Genomic DNA, 24534 nt, shown 5'->3' on the forward strand with positions numbered 1-24534 from the left:
CCACTTTCTGCAACGTAACTTTTCTATGGTTCTATGGTCTGGAAGGTCTGAGATTGTGATGGAGGCAGGTTCAATCAAGGCAATCAAAATGGAATTAGAATGTTATTTAAAAAGAAAGAATGTGCAGGTTACGGGAAAAGGCGAGAGAGTGGCACTGAGTGATTGCTCATTTTTAGAGATGGTGCAGACACAATGAGCCCAATGAGCTCCCTCTGTGCTGTAACAATTCTATGATGTGATTGATGTTGTGAAAGCTTTAATCTTCCCTTCAGCTGAAAGGTGACCTACAGGTTTAGGAACATAAACATAACTGTAGAATATTTTGTCGCACAACTCCTGTTGGAGTGCGATTTGGCTCGGTGGCTCCTGTTGGAAACACTGGGACTGCTTCAGGTCTCCTCTTCTTTGGAGAGACCAAACGCAGACTGGGTGACCGCTTTGCAGAACATCTTCAGTCTGTCTGCAAGCATTACCCAGACCTCCCTGTCACTTGCCATTTCAACATTCCACCCTGCTCTTAAGCCCACATGTCCGTCCTTGGTCTGCTGCAATGTTCCAGTGAAGCTCAGCTCAAACTGGAGGAACAGCACCTCATCTTCTGATTAGGCACTTTACAGCCTTCAGGACTTAACATTGAGTTCAACAACTTCAGATCATGAACACTCTGCTCCATCCTCACCCCTTTGTGATCCCCTTTTTTCAAATATTTATTTTTTAATTTTAATATTTACATTTTTCCCACCCATTTCTATTATTAGTTAAAAAATTTATTTCTATTCATTGTTTTATCACACCTTTTAGCCTATTTTGATCTTTACTCCCAACCTGTCCCCTCCCCCCACCCCCACTAGGGCCATCTGTCACTTGCTCATCCTGCTTCCTACTCTTAATGTCATCATTAACACCTCCTTTAGCCAGTACCACCACCATCAATACCCCTTCGATCTTTTGTAGATGACATCTTTTGCAATCTCTCCTTTCCCTCCACCTACTGGCCTTCTGTCCAGCTTCATCTGTCTCACCCGTACCCCTCCACCCCCTGCTTAAACAGTATAAATTTCACCACATTTCTACTTCTCTTTAGCCCTGAAGAAGAGTCATCTGGACTCAAAACGTCAACTCTGTCTTTCTCTCCACAGTTGCTGTCAGACCTGCTGAGCTTTTCCAGCAATTTTTGTTTTTGTTTCAGATTACCAGCACCCACAGTATTTTGCTTTTATCAGGTGTAACCCTCCACTTGCTGCCTCACTACACAAAGTGCACAGCTGCTGGGCATTTTGGGTGCTCCTTCCCGCTCTGTTGTAGACTGACTCAGCTACACTGCAATATCGCTGACACACTGCCTGGTGTGCAGCATCCATGCCATTGGGACACCACTAGTAACTGGGATCACAGCTTTAATATGGTGGGTCTGGTCACAGACTTGGCTGCTGTGCTCAGTGAATAAAGCTTGATCTGTTATTGATCTGGTCGGGGCTGATATGGTGCCTCCTGCAGACCCTCGCGCAGCCCTGCGAATCTGTTCCTAGTGTCTCTGGGGCCTCCCAACTCCTCTCTAATTAGGATTCTCTGTCAGTTTGAGGCCCCACTAAATAACTGTGTGTTCATTCTCAGAGATGTCTCAGCCTCACTGCCCAGCTGCTGATCCCTTATCAGTATCCCACTGTGTAAATGTACCAGACCCTTGATCTAACATTGAAAAACCCGGTGCTCCGCCTCTCGGATGCACTGCTCAAGCAGACAAAGGAAATCAGAATAACGGCCAACAGTGTACACCCAATCCACAGGTTAACAGAAATAAATCTCATCAACATTATTTCACAGACCCTTGGGAAGTCTCTACGGACTCCAGGGACTGACGGATCCTAGTTTGAGAATCACTGGCTTAGGTAACACAAATATAGCTTCTAAAACAAAAACGGAATTACCCGGAAAAAAACAGCTGGTCTGGCAGCATCAGTAGAGAAGAAAAGAGTTGACGTTTCGAGTCCTCATGATCCTTCGACAGAACTTGAGTTCGAGTCCAAGAAAGAGTTGAAATATAAGCTGGTTTACGGTGTGTGTTGTGGGGCGGTGGGGGGGGGGGAGAGAGAGAAGTGGAGGGGGGGTGTGGTTGTAGGGACAAACAAGCAGTGATAGAAGCAGATCATCAAAAGATGTCAACAACAATAGAACAAAAGAACACATAGGTGTTAAAGTTGGTGTTATTATCTAAACGAATGTGCTAATTAAGAATGGATGGTAGGGCACTCAAGGTATAGCTCTAGTGGGGGTGGGGAGAGCATAAAAGATTTTAAAATATTTAAAAATAATGGAAATAGGTGGGAAAAGAAAAATCTATATAATTTATTGGGAAAAAAAGGAAGGGGGAAACAGAAAGGGGGTGGGGATGGGGGAGGGAGATCACGACCTAAAGTTGTTGAATTCAATATTCAGTCCGGAAGGCTGTAAAGTGCCTAGTCGGAAGATGAGGTGTTGTTCCTCCAGTCTGCGTTGGGCTTCACTGGAACAATGCAGCAAGCCAAGGACAGACATGTGGGCAAGAGAGCAGGGTGGAGTGTTAAAATGGCAAGCGACAGGTAGGTTTGGGTCATTCTTGCGGACAGACCGCAGGTGTTCTGCAAAGCAGTCGCCCAGTTTACGTTTGGTCTCTCCAATGTAGAGGAGACCACATTGGGAGCAACGAATGCAGTAGACTAAGTTGGGGGAAATGCAAGTGAAATGCTGCTTCACTTGAAAGGAGTGTTTGGGCCCTTGGACGGTGAGGAGAGAGGAAGTGAAGGGGCAGGTGTTGCATCTTTCGCGTGTGCATGGGTTGGTGCCATAGGAGGGGGTTGAGGAGTAGGGGGTGATGGAGGAGTGGACCAGGGTGTCCCGGAGGGAGCGATCCCTACGGAATGCCGATAGGGGGGGTGAAGGGTAGATGTGTTTGGTGGTGGCATCATGCTGGAGTTGGCGGAAATGGCGGAGGATGATCCTTTGAATGCGGAGGCTGGTGGGGTGATAAGTGAGGACAAGGGGGACCCTATCATGTTTCTGGGAGGGAGGAGGAGGCGTGAGGGCGGATGCACGGGAGATGGGCCGGACACGGTTGAGGGCCCTGTCAACGACCGTGGGTGGAAAACCTCGGTTAAGGAAGAAGGAGGACATGTCAGAGGAACTGTTTTTGAAGGTAGCATCATCAGAACAGATGCGACGGAGGTGAAGGAACTGAGAGAATGGGATGGAGTCCTTACAGGAAGTGGGGTGTGAGGAGCTGTAGTCGAGGTAGCTGTTGGAGTCGGTGGGTTTGTAATGGATATTGGTGGACAGTCTATCACCAGAGATTGAGACAGAGAGGTCAAGGAAGGGAAGGGAAGTGTCAGAGATGGACCACGTGAAAATGATGGAGGGGTGGAGATTGGAAGCAAAATTAATAAATTTTTCCAAGTCCCGACGAGAGCATGAAGCGGCACCGAAGTAATCATCGATGTACCGGAGAAAGTGTTGTGGAAGGGAGCCGGAGTAGGACTGGAACAAGGAATGTTCCACATACCCCATAAAGAGACAGGCATAGCTGGGGCCCATGCGAGTACCCACAGCCACACCTTTTATTTGGAGGAAGTGAGAGGAGTTGAAGGAGAAATTGTTCAGCGTGAGAACAAGTTCAGCCAGACGGAGGAGAGTAGTGGTGGATGGGGATCGTTCGGGCCTCTGTTCGAGGAAGAAGCTAAGGGCCCTCAGACCATCCTGGTGGAGGATGGAGGTGTAGAGGGATTGGACGTCCATTGTGAAGAGGAGGCGGTTGGGGCCAGGGAACTGGAACTTGTTGATGTGACGTAAGGTGTCAGAGGAATCACGGATGTAGGTGGGGAGGGACTGGACAAGGGGAGAGAGAAGGGAGTCAAGATAACGAGAAATGAGTTCTGTGGGGCAGGAGCAAGCTGAGACGATCGGTCTACCGGGGCAGTTCTGTTTGTGGATTTTGGGTAGGAGATAGAAGCGGGCCGTCCGAGGTTGGGTGACTATCAGGTTGGAAGCTGTGGGAGGAAGATCCCCAGAGGAGATGAGGTCAGTGACAGTCCTGGAAACAATGGCTTGATGTTCAGTGATGGGGTCATGGTCCAGGGAGATGTAGGAGGAAGTGTCTGCGAGTTGACGCTCAGCCTCCGCGAGGTAGAGGTCAGTGCGCCAGACAACAACAGCACCACCCTTGTCAGGGGGTTTGATGACAATGTCAGGGTTGGACCTGAGAGAATGGAGTGCAGTAAGTTCAGAGAGAGACAGGTTAGAATGGGTGAGAGGAGCAGAGAAATTGAGACGACTAATGTCGCGCTGACAGTTCTCAATGAAAAGATCAAGAGAAGGTAAGAATCCAGAGGGAGGGGTCCAGGTGGAGGGAGAATATTGGAGATGGGTAAAAGGATCCGTTGAACGGGGAGAGGACTCCTGCCCAAAGAAATGAGCCCGGAGACGAAGACGGCGGAAGAAGAGTTCAGCATCATGCCGAGCCCGAAATTCATTGAGGTGAGGGCGTAATGGTATGAAACTAAGTCCTTTGCTGAGCACTGAACGTTCAGCATCGGAGAGGGGAAGGTCAGGGGGTATAGTGAATACACGGCTGGGGTTGGGATTGGAAGATGGGGTGGGGACGGAGGGATGGGCAGGGGTGGAGGGTCCTAGATGGGTGTTGTTGTCGATGAGTTGTTGGAGCTTGCGTTCCTTAGCACTTGAGAGAAAGAGAAAAAGTTTCTTACTGAGGCGTCGGATGAGCCGAAGAATAAAATGAAACTGGGGGCACGCGCAGCTTTGAAAAAGGATACGGAGGTGCTGCTGGAGGGAGAGGTCGAGTGTGTTCATATGGCGGCGCATGGCACTGAGTGTGGATTTCAGAATGTGATGGGAACAGCAGTCCGAGAAACGTTTTATGTCCCGGAGATACCTGTAATCCTGGGTGGGTTCGAAACATGAGGGGTGGAGTTTCAGTTGAAATCCACGTGGGGTAAGTCGGAGATGGAGACAGTCACTGAGAAAGGAGATATGGCTGTGAAAGCGGGTTTTAGTAAACACCTTGTCAAACACCAGGAGGGAAATGGAAAGCAATGAAGGTGAGCAAGGCAAAAGAGAGGAACAGAAATCTTGTCGCAGAAAAGAACAGAACTTCTTCAAGGAGGTAGGCATTTCTTGAAGAGCAGTGGCAGTTAATTAAACACAGAGATAAAAACAAAAAAACTGCAGATTCTGGAAATCCAAAACAAAAACAGAATTACCTGGAAAAACTCAGCTGGTCTGGCAGCATCGGTAGAGAAGAAAAGAGTTGACGTTTCGAGTCCTCATGACCCCTCGACAGAACTTGAGTTCGAGTCCAAGAAAGAGTTGAAATATAAGCTGGTTTAAGGTGTGTGTGGGGGGGGGTGGTGAAGAGAGAGAGAAGTGGAGGGGGTTGGTGTGGTTGTAGGGACAAACAAGCAGTGATAGAAGCAGATCATCAAAAGATGTCAACAACAATAGAACAAAAGAACACATAGGTGTTAAAGTTGGTGATATTATTTAAACGAATGTGCTAATTAAGAATGGATGGTAGGGCACTCAAGGTATAGCTCTAGTGGGGGTGGGGAAAGCATAAAAGATTTTAAAATATTTAAAAATAATGGAAATAGGTGGGAAAAGAAAAATCTATATAATTTATTGGAAAAAAAAGGAAGGGGGAAACAGAAAGGGGGTGGGGATGGGGGAGGGAGCTCACGACCTAAAGTTGTTGAATTCAATATTCAGTCCGGAAGGCTGTAAAGTGCCTAGTCGGAAGATGAGGTGTTGTTCCTCCAGTTTGCGTTGGGCTTCACTGGAACAATGCAGCAAGCCAAGGACAGACATGTGGGCAAGAGAGCAGGGTGGAGTGTTAAAATGGCAAGCGACAGGGAGGTTTGGGTCATTCTTGCGGACAGACCGCAGGTGTTCTGCAAAGCGGTCGCCCACGTTTGGTCTCTCCAATGTAGAGGAGACCACGTTGGGAGCAACGAATGCAGTAGACTAAGTTGGGGGAAATGCAAGTGAAATGCTGCTTCACTTGAAAGGAGTGTTTGGGCCCTTGGACGGTGAGGAGAGAGGAAGTGAAGGGGCAGGTGTTGCATCTTTCGCGTGTGCATGGGGTGGTGACATAGGAGGGCGTTGAGGAGTAGGGGGTGATGGAGGAGTGGACCAGAGTGTCCCGGAGGGAGAGATCCCTACGGAATGCCGATGGGGGTTAAAGGGAAGATATGTTTGGTGGTGGCATCATGCTGGAGTTGGCAGAAATGGCGGAGGATGATCCTTTGAATGCGGAGGCTGGTGGGGTGATAAGTGAGGACAAGGGGGACCCTATCATGTTTCTGGGAGGGAGGAGAAGGCGTGAGGGCGGATGCGCGGGAGATGGGCCGGACACGGTTGAGGGCCCTGTCAACGACCGTGGGTGGAAAACCTCGGTTAAGGAAGAAGGAGGACATGTCAGAGGAACTGTTTTTGAAGGTAGCATCATCAGAACAGATGCGACGGAGGTGAAGGAACTGAGAGAATGGGATGGAGTCCTTATAGGAAGCAGGGTGTGAGGTGCTGTAGTCGAGGTAGCTGTTGGAGTCGGCGGGCTTGTAATGGATTTTTTTTACAAATATAGCTTCTGCTGCTTTGCAAGGTAGAAGATCAGCAAGCATTGCAATGGTTAGAAATGCAGTCAGTGGCTCTTGCTGTCTCAATTTTAGTTTGATCTGTATTCTTGGTGAATTCACCTCAAAGTAAGTACTTCCAGAAAGTAAGGGCTTTTTTTTTAGTGATTCATAAGGTTAGAAAAGTTGTTTGGTTTTATGCAAGACCACAGTTACATAGTGTTCAGCACGAGATGAGTTAAGCAAGCTGTGGTTAATTGGAGTGAGTTTCTTTCTTGCCTTTGTCAATCCTGCATTATGTAATCAAGGAGACCACATGTTGTGCACAGAACAGCAGGGACTAGCTTTGTACATTCTTTGTTCCTTTTAAGGTTACTTAGGCTGTTCACACATAGCTTCCAATGGCTGATTTCAGAATGATATGGGTGTTGGTTCGGACCCATGAGGAGATTTGCCGCAGCATGCCCTCTCAACCAAGGGTTGTTATGTTGGTATAATTTTTAAATAAACGGTCCAACCCTGTTGCAACTGACACTGATGTCAGCAATAATCTTTCACTGAAAGTTTCCTCTCCCGCTTTTGAGCAATAAATCAGGAATGCAGAGTAAGTGTACACAAACAAATTGTTTTTCTCTAGTTCTTCATATCATATACACTACATATGATTTGGTTTGCCCATAGTCCTGGTGGCCCCTGTGTCTTCTGCACATGATATGTTCTTGATGCTCAAGCATGTTGCCTTGCCTATGTAAATCCCAGACCGAGCAGATGGTACATACTACCCCAACATAGGATTTTTCTCTCTGTTTTTCACTATTCAACACAGCCCAACACTTATAATAACAGGATTATAAATAGTTGTTTGGTAGTACAGAACTTGAGTATTGCTGAAAAAAGACATTTTGTTGAAACTTTTTGTTTTGCACTCATCAGGACAATTGCAAGAATACCAATGTCAGGGGAAGCAACAACTGTATACTATATGAGAAGAGGACTCACTCAAGTTCTGTTGAAGGGTCATGAGGACTCGAAACGTCAACTCTTTTCTTCTCCGCCGATGCTGCCAGACCTGCTGAGTTTTTCCAGGTAATTCTGTTCTTGTAATGGAAGGGACATGCTGTTTGTTCGCAATGGGCAAGGTACAGATCATGCCTGACTAGCTCGTGCTTGCATAACTCAAAGCACAGTATCCAACATTAGATGTGATTCCACAATTAGACAACATTTACTAAATAATCCTCAGTGTGCTAAAAATTACCCTCACAGCCAATTTAAGATTGTCAGTTTGGCTCACAGTGTGGTGCAATCATTTGTACTGGAAGCTACATATAGTAATACACAGGGCCCTGTTCGTTGCAGACAGGAAAAACACATACACATGTTGCGCCTGTTTCAGCTAAACAAAATAAGTGTTAGCCTTTCACTGGGTCATTCATCAGGGCAATGCCTTGACCAATCAGAGCCAAGCTGTTTGGTTTAAATTTCAAACAATGTTAGGCAGTTAACTGTCAATCACCATTAACTGGTGCATTCTCCATGGCAATGCTTCTACCAGAGACCACTTGCCAACCAATTAGGACTCTCTTCTCATACGGTATAAAGTCGTTGCTTCCCCTGATATTGGTATTCTTGTGATTAGCCTGATGAGTGAAAGATGTAAAGCTTTGACAAAATGTTTTTTTTTAGCAATATTCAATAACAGGATTGTTCAAGGTCTTGTTTCTGAGTACTCTAAACATATTGCTACCTCAATTAGTGAGGTAGATCACCTAAGTTAATAGCAATAATGTCTAGTTAACAGTATCTTCCATTTCTCCCATTTGTAGAAGATCAGCCATGATCCAGCTAAATGGCGGAGCAGGTTCAAGGGGCCGAATAGCCTACTCCTGCTCCTATTTCCTATGTTCCTATTTCAGCAGTGCATTCAAATCTGAATTTCCTGCTAATGCTTGCACTGTCTGAAATGGGTTTATTTACTTAATTGAATGACCATCTCTGTTAGTAAGTACCTCCATATATCTGCCTTTTCTCAGTTAATGACTATTTCCCCCATATCTGCCCTATCTCAGTTATTATGTATCACCCATCCCCCTATTATCACCCTTAAATAGTATTCAGGTGCCTTTCAATTTTTTGCTAACCAATCAGAGTCTTAAAAAAAATGAGTGTAGAGCACTGGCCTATCAGCCGACCATTCTTCAGTCAGAAAAGTCAAAAGAAAGACTTGCATTTATATAGCACCTTTCACAACCTCAGGATGTCTCAAAGCACTTTACAGCCATGAAGTGCTTTTGAAGTGTTGTCACTGTTGTGATGTAAAGAATTTTGGGAATTATAATCCCACTACCCTCTCACATCTGGGAAAAAATACTTTAAATTTCCAGGAAATCTCAATTATGGCACTTTGCCAAATAACTAAGTTGAAGGTCACTGCCAAATGATCTATTCTCTTCACAAGTATCAAAGAAAAATCTCATTGGAGAAGTGCAGGCCTTAGCCACAAGTGGGGGACTGGTCCTGAAAATACGGAGTCAACCAATGGCTAGATGGACACAACACTCTTCAATGATTCACAAGTCAGTCATTTTACAGTGAACACACTGAAAATTTAGTCATCACTTGGAAGTAAACAGATTGGAGCTTTCTGCATGCAACAGCACAAATCCAAGAGTAAACAGGATAGTGATTCAAAGTCTGCAATTAGATTGCATGTAAACAGTGTAAAATCTTTCAAGTATTTGAAATTCTTGTATTGAAAATTTTTTAACAATTCAACACTCAGAGGTAAATATTATGAAATCTTCCTCGTTTATTGAAATAAGGAATCAGCATTTACATAAGCACATGGTTAGAGGTTTCATTTCTGGGAGCACTGGGAGTTCAGTACCAGTTTGCCTTTGGGTCTTAACAAAAAAATCCTTTTTCCTCAAAAATCACCAACATTTGGAATTTTAAAATATAGATTAAGAAACAGAAGACTGCAGGGCTGCTTGCAAGTGGTTCAAAATGGTTTGCAGCCAGTAGTTAATGTTTGGGCCTTTAGGGAGAGAGCCCAAGTCGCAAAGGTTGCTTTGCCTGCCCGGTGCTAGGGTTAAAGACGTCTCTTCTGGGCTGGAGAGAAGCTTGGAGTGGGAGGAGAAGGATCCAGTTGTCATGGTCCACTTTACCAATGACATAGGTAGGATTATAAAAGAGGTTTGGCTAGAGAGTATGAGCAGCTGGGGCTAAATTAAAGAGCAGAACCTCAAAAGGAAATAATCTCTGGATTATTACCTGAGTTAGGGAGCAAATTGACATAGGGTAAATAAGATCGGAGAGTTGAATGCGTAACTCAAAGATTGGTGTAGGACAAATGGGTTTCGATGGGATACTGGCACCAGTACTGGGGAAAGAGGAAGCTGTACCATTGGGACAGTCCACAACTGAACCACACTGGGACCAGTATACTGCTGAATCATATAACTATGTCTATAGAGAGGGATCTAAACTAAATGGTGGGGCGGAGAGTTCACATGAGAGAAGATTTGGAAAGTAAAAGAGAAAGAACAGGTAATAGTGCTGGGTAACAATGCAGATAATGAGTGTGACAGGAAGAAATGGAACATACAGAGTACATTAACAAATATGGTCAGAATGGGGAAAAATGGCTTTAATTATATAGAGGGGAAGAGGGTTCAGGTGAAGGGAGATTTAGACATCCAAAAATAAAAGTTGAGGCAGTAGAAAAGTATATCAATGTAGGTAAAGACAAGCTAAGTGGGACAGGAAGAGACAGAATGTCTAACATTAATAGTGCATCAGAGAGTGAGATCCATGCAGGGAATAGTAGCAAAAATATAAAACTGAAGTCACTACATCTGAATGCATGGAACATCTGCAATAAGGTAGATGCACTAATGGCACAAATAGAGATAAGTTGTTTAGATCTAATCATCATTACAGGGATATGGTTACAAGATGACCAAGGTTGGGAAATGAATATTCCAGAGCACATAACATTTTGAAAGGACAGACAGAGTGGAAAAGGAGGAAGGGTGGCCCTGATAGTAAAGGATGACACTAGGACATTAGTGAGAAAGGATCAGAAAATCAGGAAGTAGAATTTTTATACTGGAAATTGAGAATAGTAAGGCTCAGAGAATGATGGTGGAAGTATTTATAGGCCCCTTAAAAGTAGTCATATCATTGGATATAGTATTAAATAAGAAATTATTGGAACTTGTAATAAAGGTAACGTAATAATTGTGGGGGACAATAATCTTCATGAAATTGGCAAAGATGGCCTGGAAGATGAGTTTGTAGAATGCTTTCATGACAGTTTCCTGAAATCTAGTATCTTGAAATGAGGCGCAATTAATTTGTAATGTCATTGTAAAAGATCCACTGGGAAATAGTGATCATAATACAATTGAATTCCACATTATGTTTTTAAATGTCACTCCTGTCACAAACAAGAATCTTAAACTTAAACAAAGCCAATTGATTGGACAAAAAGACTAAGAGGTATAGTGGTAAATAAACAGTGGGAAACATTTATAGAAACAACTCAAAATGTTCAACAAAAATACACCCCATTGAAATAAAACTCGGCAAGAAAGTTCTACCCATGGCTTACTAAGGATGTTAAGGATAATATTAGATTAAAAGAAGTTTATAATATTGCAAAGAATTGAAGTAAGTCCGCGGATTGTGTGTGTTTTAGAAATCAGCAAAGAGCCATCAAAAACTTGATAAAAAAGGAAAAAGTAGAATATGAGAGTAAACTAGCCAGGAATATTAAAACAAATTACAAGCGCTTTTACAGGCAAATGAAAAGGAAGAGAGTAACTAAGGTAAACAGTGGTCCCTTATGAGCAGAGACAAAAGAAATTATTATGGCAAATGAGGAAATGGCAGAGAAATTGACTATTTCATGACTGTCTTCGCAGAAGAAGACACAAATTACATACCAGAAATACAGGTAACCAAGGGATTAATAAAAGTGTGGAAATTAAGGTAACTAATATCACCAGAGAAAAAAGTACTGGAGAAATTCAAGGGACCAAAATCTGACAAATCCCCAGGACCTGATTGCCTACACCCTGGGGTTCTAAAAGAGATAGCTGCACAGATGGTGGATGCACTGACTATGATTTTCCAAAATTCCCTAGAAATTGGAATGGTCTCAACAGATTGGAAGTTAACAAATATAACACCACTATTCAAGACAGGAGGGAGAGTGAAAACAGGGAACAACAAGCCAATTAGCCTGTCATCAATTATTGGAAAAGAGCTGAAATCTATTATTAACAGTGCACTTAGAAAAACATAGTATAATTAGAACAAATCAACATGGTTTTACTAAAGGGAAATCCTGTTTGCAAAATTTGTCGGCATTTTTTGAGGGTAAAACTAGTAGGGTAGATAAAAGGGAACCAGGAGATGTGGTACACTTGGATTTCCAAAAGGCATTTGATAAGGTGCCGCACAAAGGTTAATGGGTGAGAGAAAGGCTCGTGGAGTTAGAAGTGATATATTAGCATGGATAGAGAATTAGTTAACGGGCTGGAAGCAAAGAGTAGGGATAAACAGGGCTTTTTCAAGTTGGCCGGCTGTGACTAGTGGAGTGCCACAAGGATTAGTGCTGGTACTTCAACTATTTACAATCTATATTAATGACTTAGATGAAGAGATAGAGACTAATGTATCTAAGTTTGCTGATGATTCAAAGCCAGGTGTGAATGCAAGCTGTGAGGAAGACACAAAGAAGCTGCAGACAGGTTAATTGAGTGGACAACAAGATGGGCAGATGGAGTATAACATAGGTAAGTGTAAGCTTATTCACTTTGATCATAAGAATAGAAAAGCAGAATTGTTTTAAAACACATTAAACTTATACATATCGATGTTCAGAGAGACTTGGATGTTCTTGTACAAGGAACACAAAAAGCATGCAGGAACAGCAAGCAATTAAGAAAGCAAATGGCACATTGGCCTTTATTGCAAAGAGGTACAGGAATAAATAAGTCATGTTACAATTATTCAGGGCTTTGGTGAGACCACACCTTGAATACTGTGTGCAAATTTGGTCACCATATTTAAGAAAGGATATACTTGCATTGGAGGTGGTACAGCGAAGGTTCACTAGATTGGTCCCTGAGATAAAGGGTTGTCCTATGATGAGAGGCTGAGTAAATTTGGTTTATATTCTCTGGAGTTCAGAAGAATTAGAAATGATCTCATTGAAACATACAAGATTATAAAGGGTCTTGGCAGGTTAAACACAAAAAGGTTGTTTCATCCAGCGGGGGTTGATCATTTAGGATGAGATGAGGACAAATTACATCACTCAAAGGGTTGTGAATCTTTGGAATTCTTTATCCCAGCGGGTTGTGGATACTACATCGTTTAATATATTTAAGGCTGAGATAGACAAATCTTTTGGTCTCTCGGAGAATGGGGGAAAATGGAGAGTGGGAAGGAAAAGGCAGTTGAAGCCGAAGATCAGTCATGGTCATATTGAATGGTGGAGCAGGCTTGATGGGCTGTATAACCTTCTCCTGCTCCTTTTCCTTATGCTCTTCTGTTCCCAGGCGTAGGTCTGATGGCTGTAGGGGTGCCAGGCATTTGTATTGGATTTCCTGCTATCTTTCTATCAGGTGATCACTTTGACTACCCACATCTTGCAAAGTTTTAAATTTTCCAACAAACAAATAGCCTGAAGCCACCTCTTGAGCTGCTTGGAGGCAGAGAACTCTGAATTCCAAGCCCACTCACAAAGGGTTATCAATTCTCCCCGATTGCCTTGAAATCTCCAGGAATTAAAGACTTATTTCCAGGACAATGCTATGAGCAACACAGGAAAGAAAATCACATGGGCAATAAAAAAATTGTGCTTTTAGAATCATTTTCTAGGAACATTTTCATCTATTAGTTATAAAATATATCAGAATTGTGACAAAAAAGACTTTGACTGACAGTCAACTATTCCAAGCAACTAATTGGCCACAGGAAGGTCGTGTCCCGCAATGGACACATTGGGGAACCAATAACAAATGCAGATGGAGTAGGATGATTGGGCTGGATGGTGGTGTTGGGGGCTGCTAGAAGTGGAAGGATGGGATCTCCAGGAATATGGCAACCCTATTTCCACAGCCATTTCCCAATAGCCCCCACACACCCCCACTACCCCACCCTACAAAGGCTTCCTGATGGAGACAGGATCCCTGGCAGAAGGCTGTCTAAAAAATTGAATTGATCCTGATCCACCCAGTGGAAAAAAAGTATCCCTTGCTTTGTAGCAACAGTGGGCAGAGATAGCAGAGCAGGTCAATGCCACGAGTATTGCTGCAATGACCTGGCAGCGATGCAGAATAAATTTCAATGACCTGACATCGTTCTGTTTCTTAGAAAGTCAGCTCAGGTCAAGGGAAGGATATCTTGAGAGGGGCAGACTTCCTCCTCATACAAGGTAAGTTGGGGTTCCACCATACTCAGAGATAAGATAATGGTCCAACTCCTAACCATTGCAGCTGCTTGTGGTTAAGTATCATGGTATCTACACTGTACAGATTAACCACACAGAACAATATTCAACGAGCACACTGCTGTAAGATATAATAAGAGCATTCCAGTTGGCCCAACTTGAAATATATGATGGGTTTGATGGCAAGGGATTATAGAACCCAAGAGTAATCTTGAACCTTTTCCAAACCACAGCTGGAGTAGCGTATGCCATTTAGGGTTTCACACTACAGGAAGATGTTGAGGCAACAGAGAGAACACACTACAGATTCACCAGGATGCTGCCTGGTATGAAGAAATACAGATACAAAGTAGCCCTTGAAAAATTGTTTTTCAGTTCTGTTAGGACAGAAGGGGCAATTGCAGCTGGATAGGACAGAGCAGATAGCCTGTCTCTAGGGAATTTGAGGTCCAGAAGAAGGGGACCTGAATACAAGATTGAGGTCAGAGAGATAGGACTGAGAACAGTAGAAATTATTTATACAGAGTGTTGTGAGACTGTGAAATTCACTAAGGAGCTAGTGATAGAAACAGAGGCTAGGTCAGCATTTAAGAATAGATTAGATAGGTTACTCAAGGAAAAGGAATAAACTGAGATATGGAAATAATGCAGGCACATGGGATTAGGACAACTGCTTATATGGAGCATGTTCTGGCTGAGTAGAACATCCTGTAATTTATGTAGAATGACAGGCAGTGTAAATCTCAAATTGTTTGACAATGACTCATTTGGGTGCTTTTGATTGGCTGCTGGAGGATTTGGAGAGCTGGCTGCAGTAAATCCACTTGACCCATTTGTCTCAGTGCTATTGCTTGTGTTTATCTGATGGCTGTGTTGCATTGGGCAATTTGATGAGGCTTCTCCCATAGGTATGTTCTATCTGGATAACACTTCCAATGTGTCCATTGGTTGTTGGGAGTGGGCCAACAACAAAAGAATTTTTGCATGATCCAGCCTCTGAATATATATCATGGACTGACTCATTTTCCATAATGTTCCTGCGCACATCAACTGAGAGAAACAAGGGCCTGAATTTCACGCTTGGCGTGTGCACCAAGGCGACAGGACCAGAAGCAGACATGAAATGTGCTTCCGCCGGAATCAGCCCCTGAACACAATTTCATGCTAACTGGCAAATTAATGTCTAGCCAATGTGAAACGTGCACTGAGAAAGCCTCAGCACTGCTGGAGGTGGGGGGGGAGGGGTGGCGGGAAAAGAGTGGGCGCCGGCATAAATGAGGGTGCAGGTTGGTGCCTCTAGCGAGCTCCCTGAAGGCAGACAGCTGCTGCGGAGCTGCCTCAGGGAGCTGCAGCCCTGGACAGATTAAATGTCAAGAAAAATATGTACCAAACTGTGTATGTGCAACACATCCAAGCACCTGACAGCAGAACTCAAAAAACATCAGTTCCCAGATATCTTTTTTTTATTATATTTCACCCAGGACATTTCTTCCCACCCTTGGGTGAGGTTTTGTTAAAAATGGGCTGTCCGCCTGCCCGTTTTGCCTGTGCAAAGAGCGCAAAATCACACGGGCTAAGTAACATCATGAACAATAGAGTTTATAATGGACCTAATCAGCCCTTTAAACCTCGACAGACGTGGCTCCAATTCCTACACACGCCCACCGACCTCAATATTGCTTGCTTGCACGATGAGGTTGAGATGCAGGCCCGCTGTCATTTTGCACAATTTCACGTGCGTTCAGGTTGGGCACATGCCTGCCCGATCAACTTAAAATTCTGGCCAGGAATATTCTTTCACTGTCACATTTTAACAATTATAAAAACCTAGCCAACCTTCAAACCTGTATCAGAATAGGAATAACACTGGTTTTAAATTGCTAAATCCAGCCTATCCAGGTGAAGAGAGAAATCCCAATATGTAGAACAGCCCCATTGGCTGAACCTGTTAGGACAGAAGATGACTTGTCCAGCACTGATGGCAAGGTCATTGACCTGAAACATTGGCTCTGTTTCTTTCTCCACAGACGCTGCCTGACCTGCAGAGGATTTCCAGCATTTTCTGTTTTCTGATTTCAGTTTTCCAACCTCCTCAGTATTTTGCTGTTGATTCGCCCCACTTTCCACTGGAACTCCTCGGAGAGGCAGGGTCACACCCTTTCAATACAATAATGAATTGCGGCCAGAATCGCTGAGACCTCTCCATACCAAGCAGAGATCCTGCCTACCAGGAGATGCTTCCCAATTAAAGGGTGGTAGACAAAAGCCTTGCTGAGGTACCATTCCTTTAGTGTGCTTTGGTACCATACCTAACTAATTGGCAATTCGTCTTGTGTGAGCTTTGATGGTGAATGTTAATAGCTAATCAACTGTGGAATGTATCACCACCAAGCCACATCCTATCCTTATCCAATGTGTTTACACATACACAGACATTTCACCACCAGAATCAGTTGAAAGGGCCAACTGTAGGCCAGGTAATTTGGCACAGACCAAGGGAAGCTAGGAGCTTCTGGCCTGTACAACTGAAAAACCCTGAACTCTGATCTGTCTTACAAACAGCACCTTTATCAAAATGTAAAGGCATTACTGCTCTTTAAATAGGTAATAAGCCCTGGCAATGACCTGATTCTGTTTTTAATCTCTGCATAAAAGCTTGGTTAACAATTAAAGAGGGAGTGCACTGGGCACACAATGCTGCATGTTATATAGGAAGGCACATGCACATCCTCAGAGGCCCCCATTATCTCTTGCACTGGGTTTCAAACACCCTGTATAATGTTTGCACAGATTTGATCTTGTGTATGAGAATGGCCAAAACATTTAGAAGGGAGGAAAATCAAAGGGAGCTTTATTCCTTTTTTATAGAGAAGCTTGGGAGTTAATTTTTCAAGTTCACACACCTGGTGCAAAATTGTCCTCAAAATATATGTGCGAAAGCTGGAAATGTGCCAACCAGGATTCTTTTGTTCTGTCAATAATGAGGCCATATTTCCTACTGCAAGATCATTATCATATCCCCTGCCTCCCTGGGGAATTCCAATGTAAAATGAGCCAATTCAACAGCAAACTACTGAGGAGTTTGGTAAACTGAAATAAGAAAATAGAAATAGCTGGAAATCCTTAGCAGGTCAGGCAGCGTCTGTGGACAGAGAGACAGAGCTAACGTTTCTGGTCGATGACGTTATCATCAGTGCTGGACATGTCATCTACTGCCCTAATGGGGTTGTGCTACATGTTGGGCTTTCTCCTGTTGCCATGTGGGATTTGAACTTCCAAATTCCTAGCTTAGGCCTCTGGATTATTAGTCAGTAACAAAATACACTGCACTAAAGTACAAGTTATGTTAGAAAACTGTCCGCTAAATATTGCAGAAATTAAAATCTTTTCTTCACAATCATCTTTCCGTTGAGTCGCTCACAAACAGCAGAGGTCCTGGACCTGTTTGGTTACTGAAACGGTCTCCTTTGACCGAGACAGTAAGGGGCAGGATTGCTTATTGACAGTGGACAGTAAAAGGGCAGAATTTTCTGCCCGTTAGGCGGGCAGGGAGCCAATCCCCACTGGAGAAGCGGGCCCCACTGCCATTTTACGTGGGCAGGCCAATTAAGGCCTGCCCAGCGTGATGTCTGCCGGGAAGCGCTATGCACTCCCTGTGCGGGCGGGGAGGGGTTCCCCAAATGCGAGAGTGCGCTCTTTCACACATGCACACAAAAGAGCGCACATCTCCCTGAGGCTAAGTGCTGCCTCAGGGGTATCGCTGACAACTGTATAAACTTTAAAAATAGAAAAATAATAAAATTCTTAACATGTCCCCCTCATGTGACAATGTCACACAAGATGGGAATGTTAATAAGTTTCACTGAAACGTTAATAAACTTTTTTAAACCGTACATGAAACCTCATCCCGCTGGCGGATGAGGTTTCGTGTTTTTTCAGAAGCTCGCCGGGGCTCCTGGCCTGCCCGCCAACTTTAAGGTTGACGGGCAGGGCCTTTTAATTGTTTTAACTATCCTGTCAATGGCCCCGACATCATCCTGCGTCATTTTGTCGTTGGCGAGTGGGCCCCGCCCCCTGCTTGCCGATGGCAAAATCCAGCCCTAAATGATCACCAGATGGTGAGCACAGCTGGAGACTCATCTGTGGATCATCAACAGATCTGACGGATTCTTCTCCCATTTCAAAGAAACTGACAGAAATCAGACAGACTCCATTATAATGTTGAACACAACATTATAGAATTGAAAGATACACTAAACCTGTATCAAACATTGGTTAGATCACACTTAGGCTGGGATTTTCCGGCCTTGACCCGCCACGGTGAATGCTGCGAGCCAGCCAAATGTCCATTGACTTTGGCAGCACCGTTTAATCCTGCCAGCAGGCAGGACCAGAAGATCCCACCTTTAGAGTGCAGTTCTGGTCATCATATTATAAAAAGGATATTGAGGCACTGGAGAGGGTGCAGAGAAGGTTTACAAGGATGATACCAGCAATGTGTGTGTATACACATCAGGAGAGGATTGACAGGCTGTGTCTCTTTTTTTCTGAAAAGTGGTGACTTGACAGAGGTCTTTAAAATGATGAAAGGTTTTGATAGAGTGGATGCAAAGAGAATGTTTCCTCTTGTGGGGAAGAGCATTACTAGAGGCCATTAAAAAAGTGTCGTTACCAAGAAATCCAATGAGGAATTCAGAAGAAATCCCAGCAAATGAAGGATACAATGTGTGCACAGAAACCACAAGCGACACTGTTCACTGTGCAATATAAGCTGGGGATAAAGCTAAAGCTTTTACTGAAAATCCACAGCACCAATTCTATTGACCCAGCTGCTCCATGTCGGTATTTACATGCCACGCAAGCATCCTCCTAGTCTACCTTTTTGCAACCTGTCCTGGTAACCTTCAATTCCCAGCTTCCTCACATATGTATTAAGCCTCCCCTTAAATGCGTCAGTAGTATCTGCTTTAATAGTTCCAGCTTCTCATCACTCTGTAAAGAAATTCCTCCTAAATTCTTCATTTGATCAGTTAGTGACTATCTGATGTTTATATTTATGCTCCCCTTGCTCTGGAATCCTTTCACAATTTTAATGACCTCTAACAGATATCCTCACAAGTCATTTTACTTCCAGGCAAAGGAGTCCCAGGCAGCTCCACCCTTCCTGATAGCTGCATCCTCTTCACTCTGGTAGCTTTCTTGCATGACTTTACTGCACCTTTTCCAGTGCTCCAGTATCCTGTTTGTATAGAGGCCAGAATGACACAGAGTACTCCATGTGGTCTAACCAATGTTACATATGCATTTAACATTATCTCCCTGATTTTGTTTGCCCCCAACTTGTGTTGCTATTTTTAGTGACTTAGGTATAACACCTCAATTGGAGAGCCCCTAAATCTCCTTTATTCAAGGAAATACACATCTTGTCTATGCAACCTGTCCTCATAACTTAACCCTTTTAGACCAGGTTTAATCCAAAATGAGCTTCCAACCACACATCAATACCAGCACTAAGACCACTTAATTCCCTTTACATAACATCATCCAAGACTGTCCCGCCTCAGCTCATCTGCTGATTAGACTCTCATCTATGCATTTGTGACCTCCAAACTTGACAATTATAAGGCACTTCTGGCTGGCTGGCCTCCTACACCCTGGGTGGAATGTAATGCTTCCCCATCTCCCCCCAACCCCTGACCCATTGGCAGGGGTTTAGAGACAGAAGGCATTTAGTCAGGCAGAAGGTGGGGGGGTGGTGGGGACATCGTTGCCTTCCCGCCTCCCCCAATTAAGTTTGGGGTGGAAAGACTTGTGGACAGCCTTGCTACCCAAACACTAATTGAGGCTCTTAAGTGAGCAATTAATGCCCACTTAAGGGACTCATTCGGCCACCGTTGTTATCTAGGGGAAGGCCTGATGCTGCATGTCCAAAATTAAACAGAGCACTTTAAATGGGATCTTACTAGTGTTTTATATAATTGAAGCATAACTTGCACCCCTCTTGAGATGAAGGCCAACATTTCATTAGCCTTTTAAATTATTTTTGTACTTGCACAGTAGCTTTTAGCAATTCCTGTACATGGACCCCAATCTCTCTGTTCCTCCACAGCTCCTAGCTTCTCACCATCTTGAGAATGCTCTGATCAATCTATCTTGGGTTCAAAGTGAATGAACTCATACCTTTGCACATCAAATTCCATCTGCTAAAGTTTTGCCCTATCACTAATTTTATCAATGCCCCTTTGCAACTTTCTTCCCTTGTCTACATTGCTTATTGTATCACCCAGTCTTACATCAGCAGCAAAATTGGATCTCTCTTTCTTCATCCAAGTCATTTTAAATACTGTGAAAATCTGGGGCCTCATTACTAAACCCCCGGGGACACCACTAGCCACATCCTGCCTAATGGAGAACATACCCTTCAGATACCTGTATCTCTGTATGTGATGTGACTGTGTTCTGGAGTAAACTATATGGATAATGTGCCCTCTTTCTTTTTTTTAGCAGAGCAACTCTATTTCCAGCTCCATTGACTCTGAGGCAAAGTAACTCAAGACATGAAATTTTATTCTTTATATTATTTTACATTGTCCTTTATATCCACATACCTCTGTGTTGTACTTATAATTAATTTTGTCTGTTCTATAGATTAACTTTTACAAACAAACTAAAAAATGACAAAGAAACTTCGTCCTTTAGCATATTCCACTATACCCTACACCCCATGGGAGTGGACAGAAAAGAAATAAAAATTCTATGAAGTAAAGTTCCTTGTAAATCTGCACAATTGTGTTAATTCATAGCATTATCTTCATTCCATGTTAAATTTACAACTGATACGCCTATATTCCAATGACTAACAAATGATTAGAAAGGTGACCTGTTATGCCCTGGGCACAATAATATCAAAAGTGCACCAATATTAAAGATTGTAAACATACAAAACAATGTAGTGTTCCAAACGGAATCATTTCATTGAAAATGACTGGAAAATTTAGAGCAGCAAGAGAGTGGGAGGCAGTCAGATTTGAAATGACTGTACAATTTTTATAAAAATTTGTTGCCTACACCCTTGGCAAAGAGCATGGAAATATAATCCATGCAATGTTGAATGATGCGTTTTATTCAATTATCTTTGAGATCAGGATAGACGCATCTCAGAACTTCTCTTGGGAGATTAAAGAAAGGAACTGATTTCCTCTCTCAGGCAATGACCAAATCCCAGTTCAAACACTCCACAATCTGAGCAAAACATTAGTTAACTGATCAACAACGTAACATGTACAATGGAAACTGCGCAGTGCAAAATGAAACTGTTAAAGACACTGTTTGAGAGCCACAGGAGGGAACCTTTCACTATCAGCACAGGAACTCATACGCATTATACACTCTGAACACAAAAACGTGGCAGGTCTGATTGTGGGATGTCAGAATTGCTCTGAAACTTTCAGTCAGCTTTGGTAGCACATTCGCCTCTGAGTCAGACATATGGGTTTTCATGTCCCACTCCAGACTGAGTAAATAATGTAGGTTGACAATCAGGGCCAAGTGTTGCATTGTCAGAGGGTCAGTACTGAGGGAGTGCTGCACTGTCGGAGGGTCAGTACTGAGGAAGTGCTGCACTGTCGAAGGGTCAGTACCGAGAAGTGCTGCACTGTCGGAGGGTCAGTAATGAGGAAGTGCTGCACTGTCAGAGGGACAGTGCTGACAGAATGCTGCACTGTCAGAGGGCTTTTTGGATGGGATGTTAAACCGAGGTCCTAGCACCATTTCAATGAAGAGCAGGGAAGTAATCCCCAGTATCTCAGTTGATATTTATCCCACAGTCTAGACCAAAACTAGATTCTCTGGCCTAATCACATTGCTGTTGTGGGAGCTTGCTGTGCACAAATTGGTTGCTGAGTTTTATTCATTATTGCAGTATCAACACTTCAAAATGTACTTAGTTGGCCATAAAGTATTTTGGGACATCCTGAAGCCAGGGTAGGTGCTATATGAATGCAGGTTCTTCCTTTCTTCTGCTGAAAGGTACCCAAAGCAGAAAATGCAGCAGCTTTTAAGGGGAGTCTAGAAGGACTTCAACCGCAATTGAGCAGCTGAAAACCAAACAAAAGCTGCTTGGAGTGGCTGTTCCAGAACAGCCTCTGGACCTGACACCAACTTCTGTGACAACAGTTGTTGCACTAAGAGCAGATCCAACACACCAAGGCCTTAAGACAGTGTTTATCTTCTCAGACCCAGAATTATTTGTAACATGTCAGCACATTCTTTTTAGAAAATAAACCTAATGCCATCAACAATCTTGGAATAATAGTATTAAGTACAGCCTTGAAGATTAACATCAGTATAAAGGGAGAAATGGGCTGAATGATTCCATCAGCTAGATAGAACCTTATTCCGAAAACCATGTTCAACACAGTCGTATCACAAAGCCAGTGGGACACAAAATCTCCGGAGTATTGACGGGGAGCCAGCAAAAAAGCAGCAGTCTCACAGTTACACACCGCAGCCACAGCAAAATAGGAAGCGGATAAGTCTATAGATTCAACAGCTGAGACTAGCGTCCACTTTACTCGTTAGCTCTGCTCTCTCTCACTGGGAATGTCAACACAGATTCCCTCACCCCCAACCGATTCGAATTGACACCATGCTGGACTATTAAACTTCAAGGCGCTGGCTCTGCGCATTTACTATTCCGCGAGAAAACCGTGAGTTTGAGAGTTGCAGTCGGAGCACTTGGGAAAGCTCTGGGAAGCACTTGGGGAGGCGCAAAGGGGCCTGGGGCTGAGGTTTAACTAGATTGCTGGCTGGTTAGCATGGACAGCGGTCTGACTGCTGAAAATGCACCGAGGTCCTTTCTGATCTTAAATCATCACTGCCCCCAGGGGGGTGAGTTTCACTTTACTATCGAAAGCCCAGGTTGCACAGAAGGGTCTGGGAACAACACTCAAAGGGCTGGGCTGCCGGCTCCTGGGAAGCCTGGGGCAGTCTCAGGGTGAAGACGGGGAGAGAGGGGAGGGCAGGATTGTGTGAACAGTTGTGATGTATCTGGAGGTGAGGTGGACTAACTCGGCACTGAAGCCCAACACTCCTGGGCTTCACCTTTGAGCGCTCACTGTTGGTCTCTTTAAGCCCGAGCAGACAACCAAGCCCGTGTCCAAAACTTCCTGTCACCCCACGGCCAAGTGGTGACACACAGTTCGGACTATGAGGAAAGGGGTCGGATGATTGCTTTAAACATGAGGTAGTGGAATTGAACCAAAATCCATAGCTCACGTTTGAAAATGTAGTTCTTAACTTCAGAAACACCGGAGACTTTGGTGAAGGTTCCCCAATGCAATTGGCTGGAATGTGTCCCTGAGTGTGTGTTGCTTTAAATTAACATTAACGGTCATCCAGAAACCATGCAGGACGGAGCTAAAAAGAAACAGTTTGCTCGACAACTTTCTATTTGACTCGCCGATTCGAGACGTGCAAAGCGGAATGGTTTAGTTCCCATCAATGCAGGTAAATTGTATATAAAACAAAAGATCGGCGATTTATAAACGCAAATTTATCAGATACAACTCAAAGCTGCATCGGGAAATGTGTGCAAACGCATTCCATGTGGTTATGAAGCACCCTCACTATCCGCTGTTTAAATATCTGAAGGAAAATACTTTCTTAAGTTAGAGGTAAAACTACATTGGGATATGAATAAACCGTGCTCAGAATTTGTTTCGTTTAATTTCTAGCCAATAACTGAGGCGGACTGTGAAACCTGTTTTTTTTAAATGAATGTTGTTATTTAAACTAGAGCCAAACACCATCTGAAAGACCGACACTAGATCATCTTCTATAAGTCTGTCTGTTCGGAATCTCAGCCCTTGTTACCTTCAGCACCCCTCTGTCCCGGTTGGGTGTCAGATCCTCGGCGTCCCTCTCCAGCTCTGCAGTCTGGGCTTCTTTCTCGGTCCCTTGCTGCTCCTGGCCGGTGGTCATCATTCAGTAAGAGCCGGGCCGCTTTCTGCTTCCACAAGACGCTGATTCCCTCTATCTGCCCACACTCTCTCTCTCTTGGCCTCTGCTGTTTGAATGATGAGGAGCTCACCTCGCCAGCCGCTAGGGGATTGAAGTTGGTGTCGATTCACTTGGTAGTTGCAGAGATCGATCTCCGATCCTGGCCCCCCTCTCTCTCCCTCTACCTCCTCCCGGCGCTGCTCTCCGGGAGATATGGAGACAGCCCTATCCCAGCATGCGTGGCGCGGGTGAAAGTGGCCTATTCCTGTCCCAGAGCAGACGCTGCCGGGATAGCAGCCAGTGGGCGGGGCCAGAGGAGGCGGGGCTTCCAGCTGGGCAATGGGAATGGGGTAGAGGAAAAGAGAGGGAATCCAGGGAGGGAATCCCCAGGGCCAGAGGAAGAGGGAATGCCCAAGGAAAGAGAATTCCAGGTGGATCTCAGGGAGAAGCAAA

General features: G+C 44.1%; 1 protein-coding gene across 1 annotated transcript in view; it reads right to left on the reverse strand.

The window, feature by feature from the left end:
• The window catches only part of LOC121281895 (peptidyl-prolyl cis-trans isomerase FKBP5-like), a 257052-nt gene extending 232735 nt beyond the window's left edge, over positions 1-24317 (reverse strand). The window contains exon 1 of the mRNA XM_041195034.1: positions 23956-24317. Coding sequence (XP_041050968.1) covers positions 23956-24066 — 111 coding nt within the window. The 5' untranslated portion in view covers positions 24067-24317. The remainder of the gene's footprint in view (positions 1-23955) is intronic.
• Between the last annotated feature and the right edge of the window lie 217 nt (positions 24318-24534).

The sequence above is a fragment of the Carcharodon carcharias genome, chromosome 9 (genome assembly GCF_017639515.1).
Source record: "Carcharodon carcharias isolate sCarCar2 chromosome 9, sCarCar2.pri, whole genome shotgun sequence".
NCBI lineage: Eukaryota > Metazoa > Chordata > Chondrichthyes > Lamniformes > Lamnidae > Carcharodon > Carcharodon carcharias.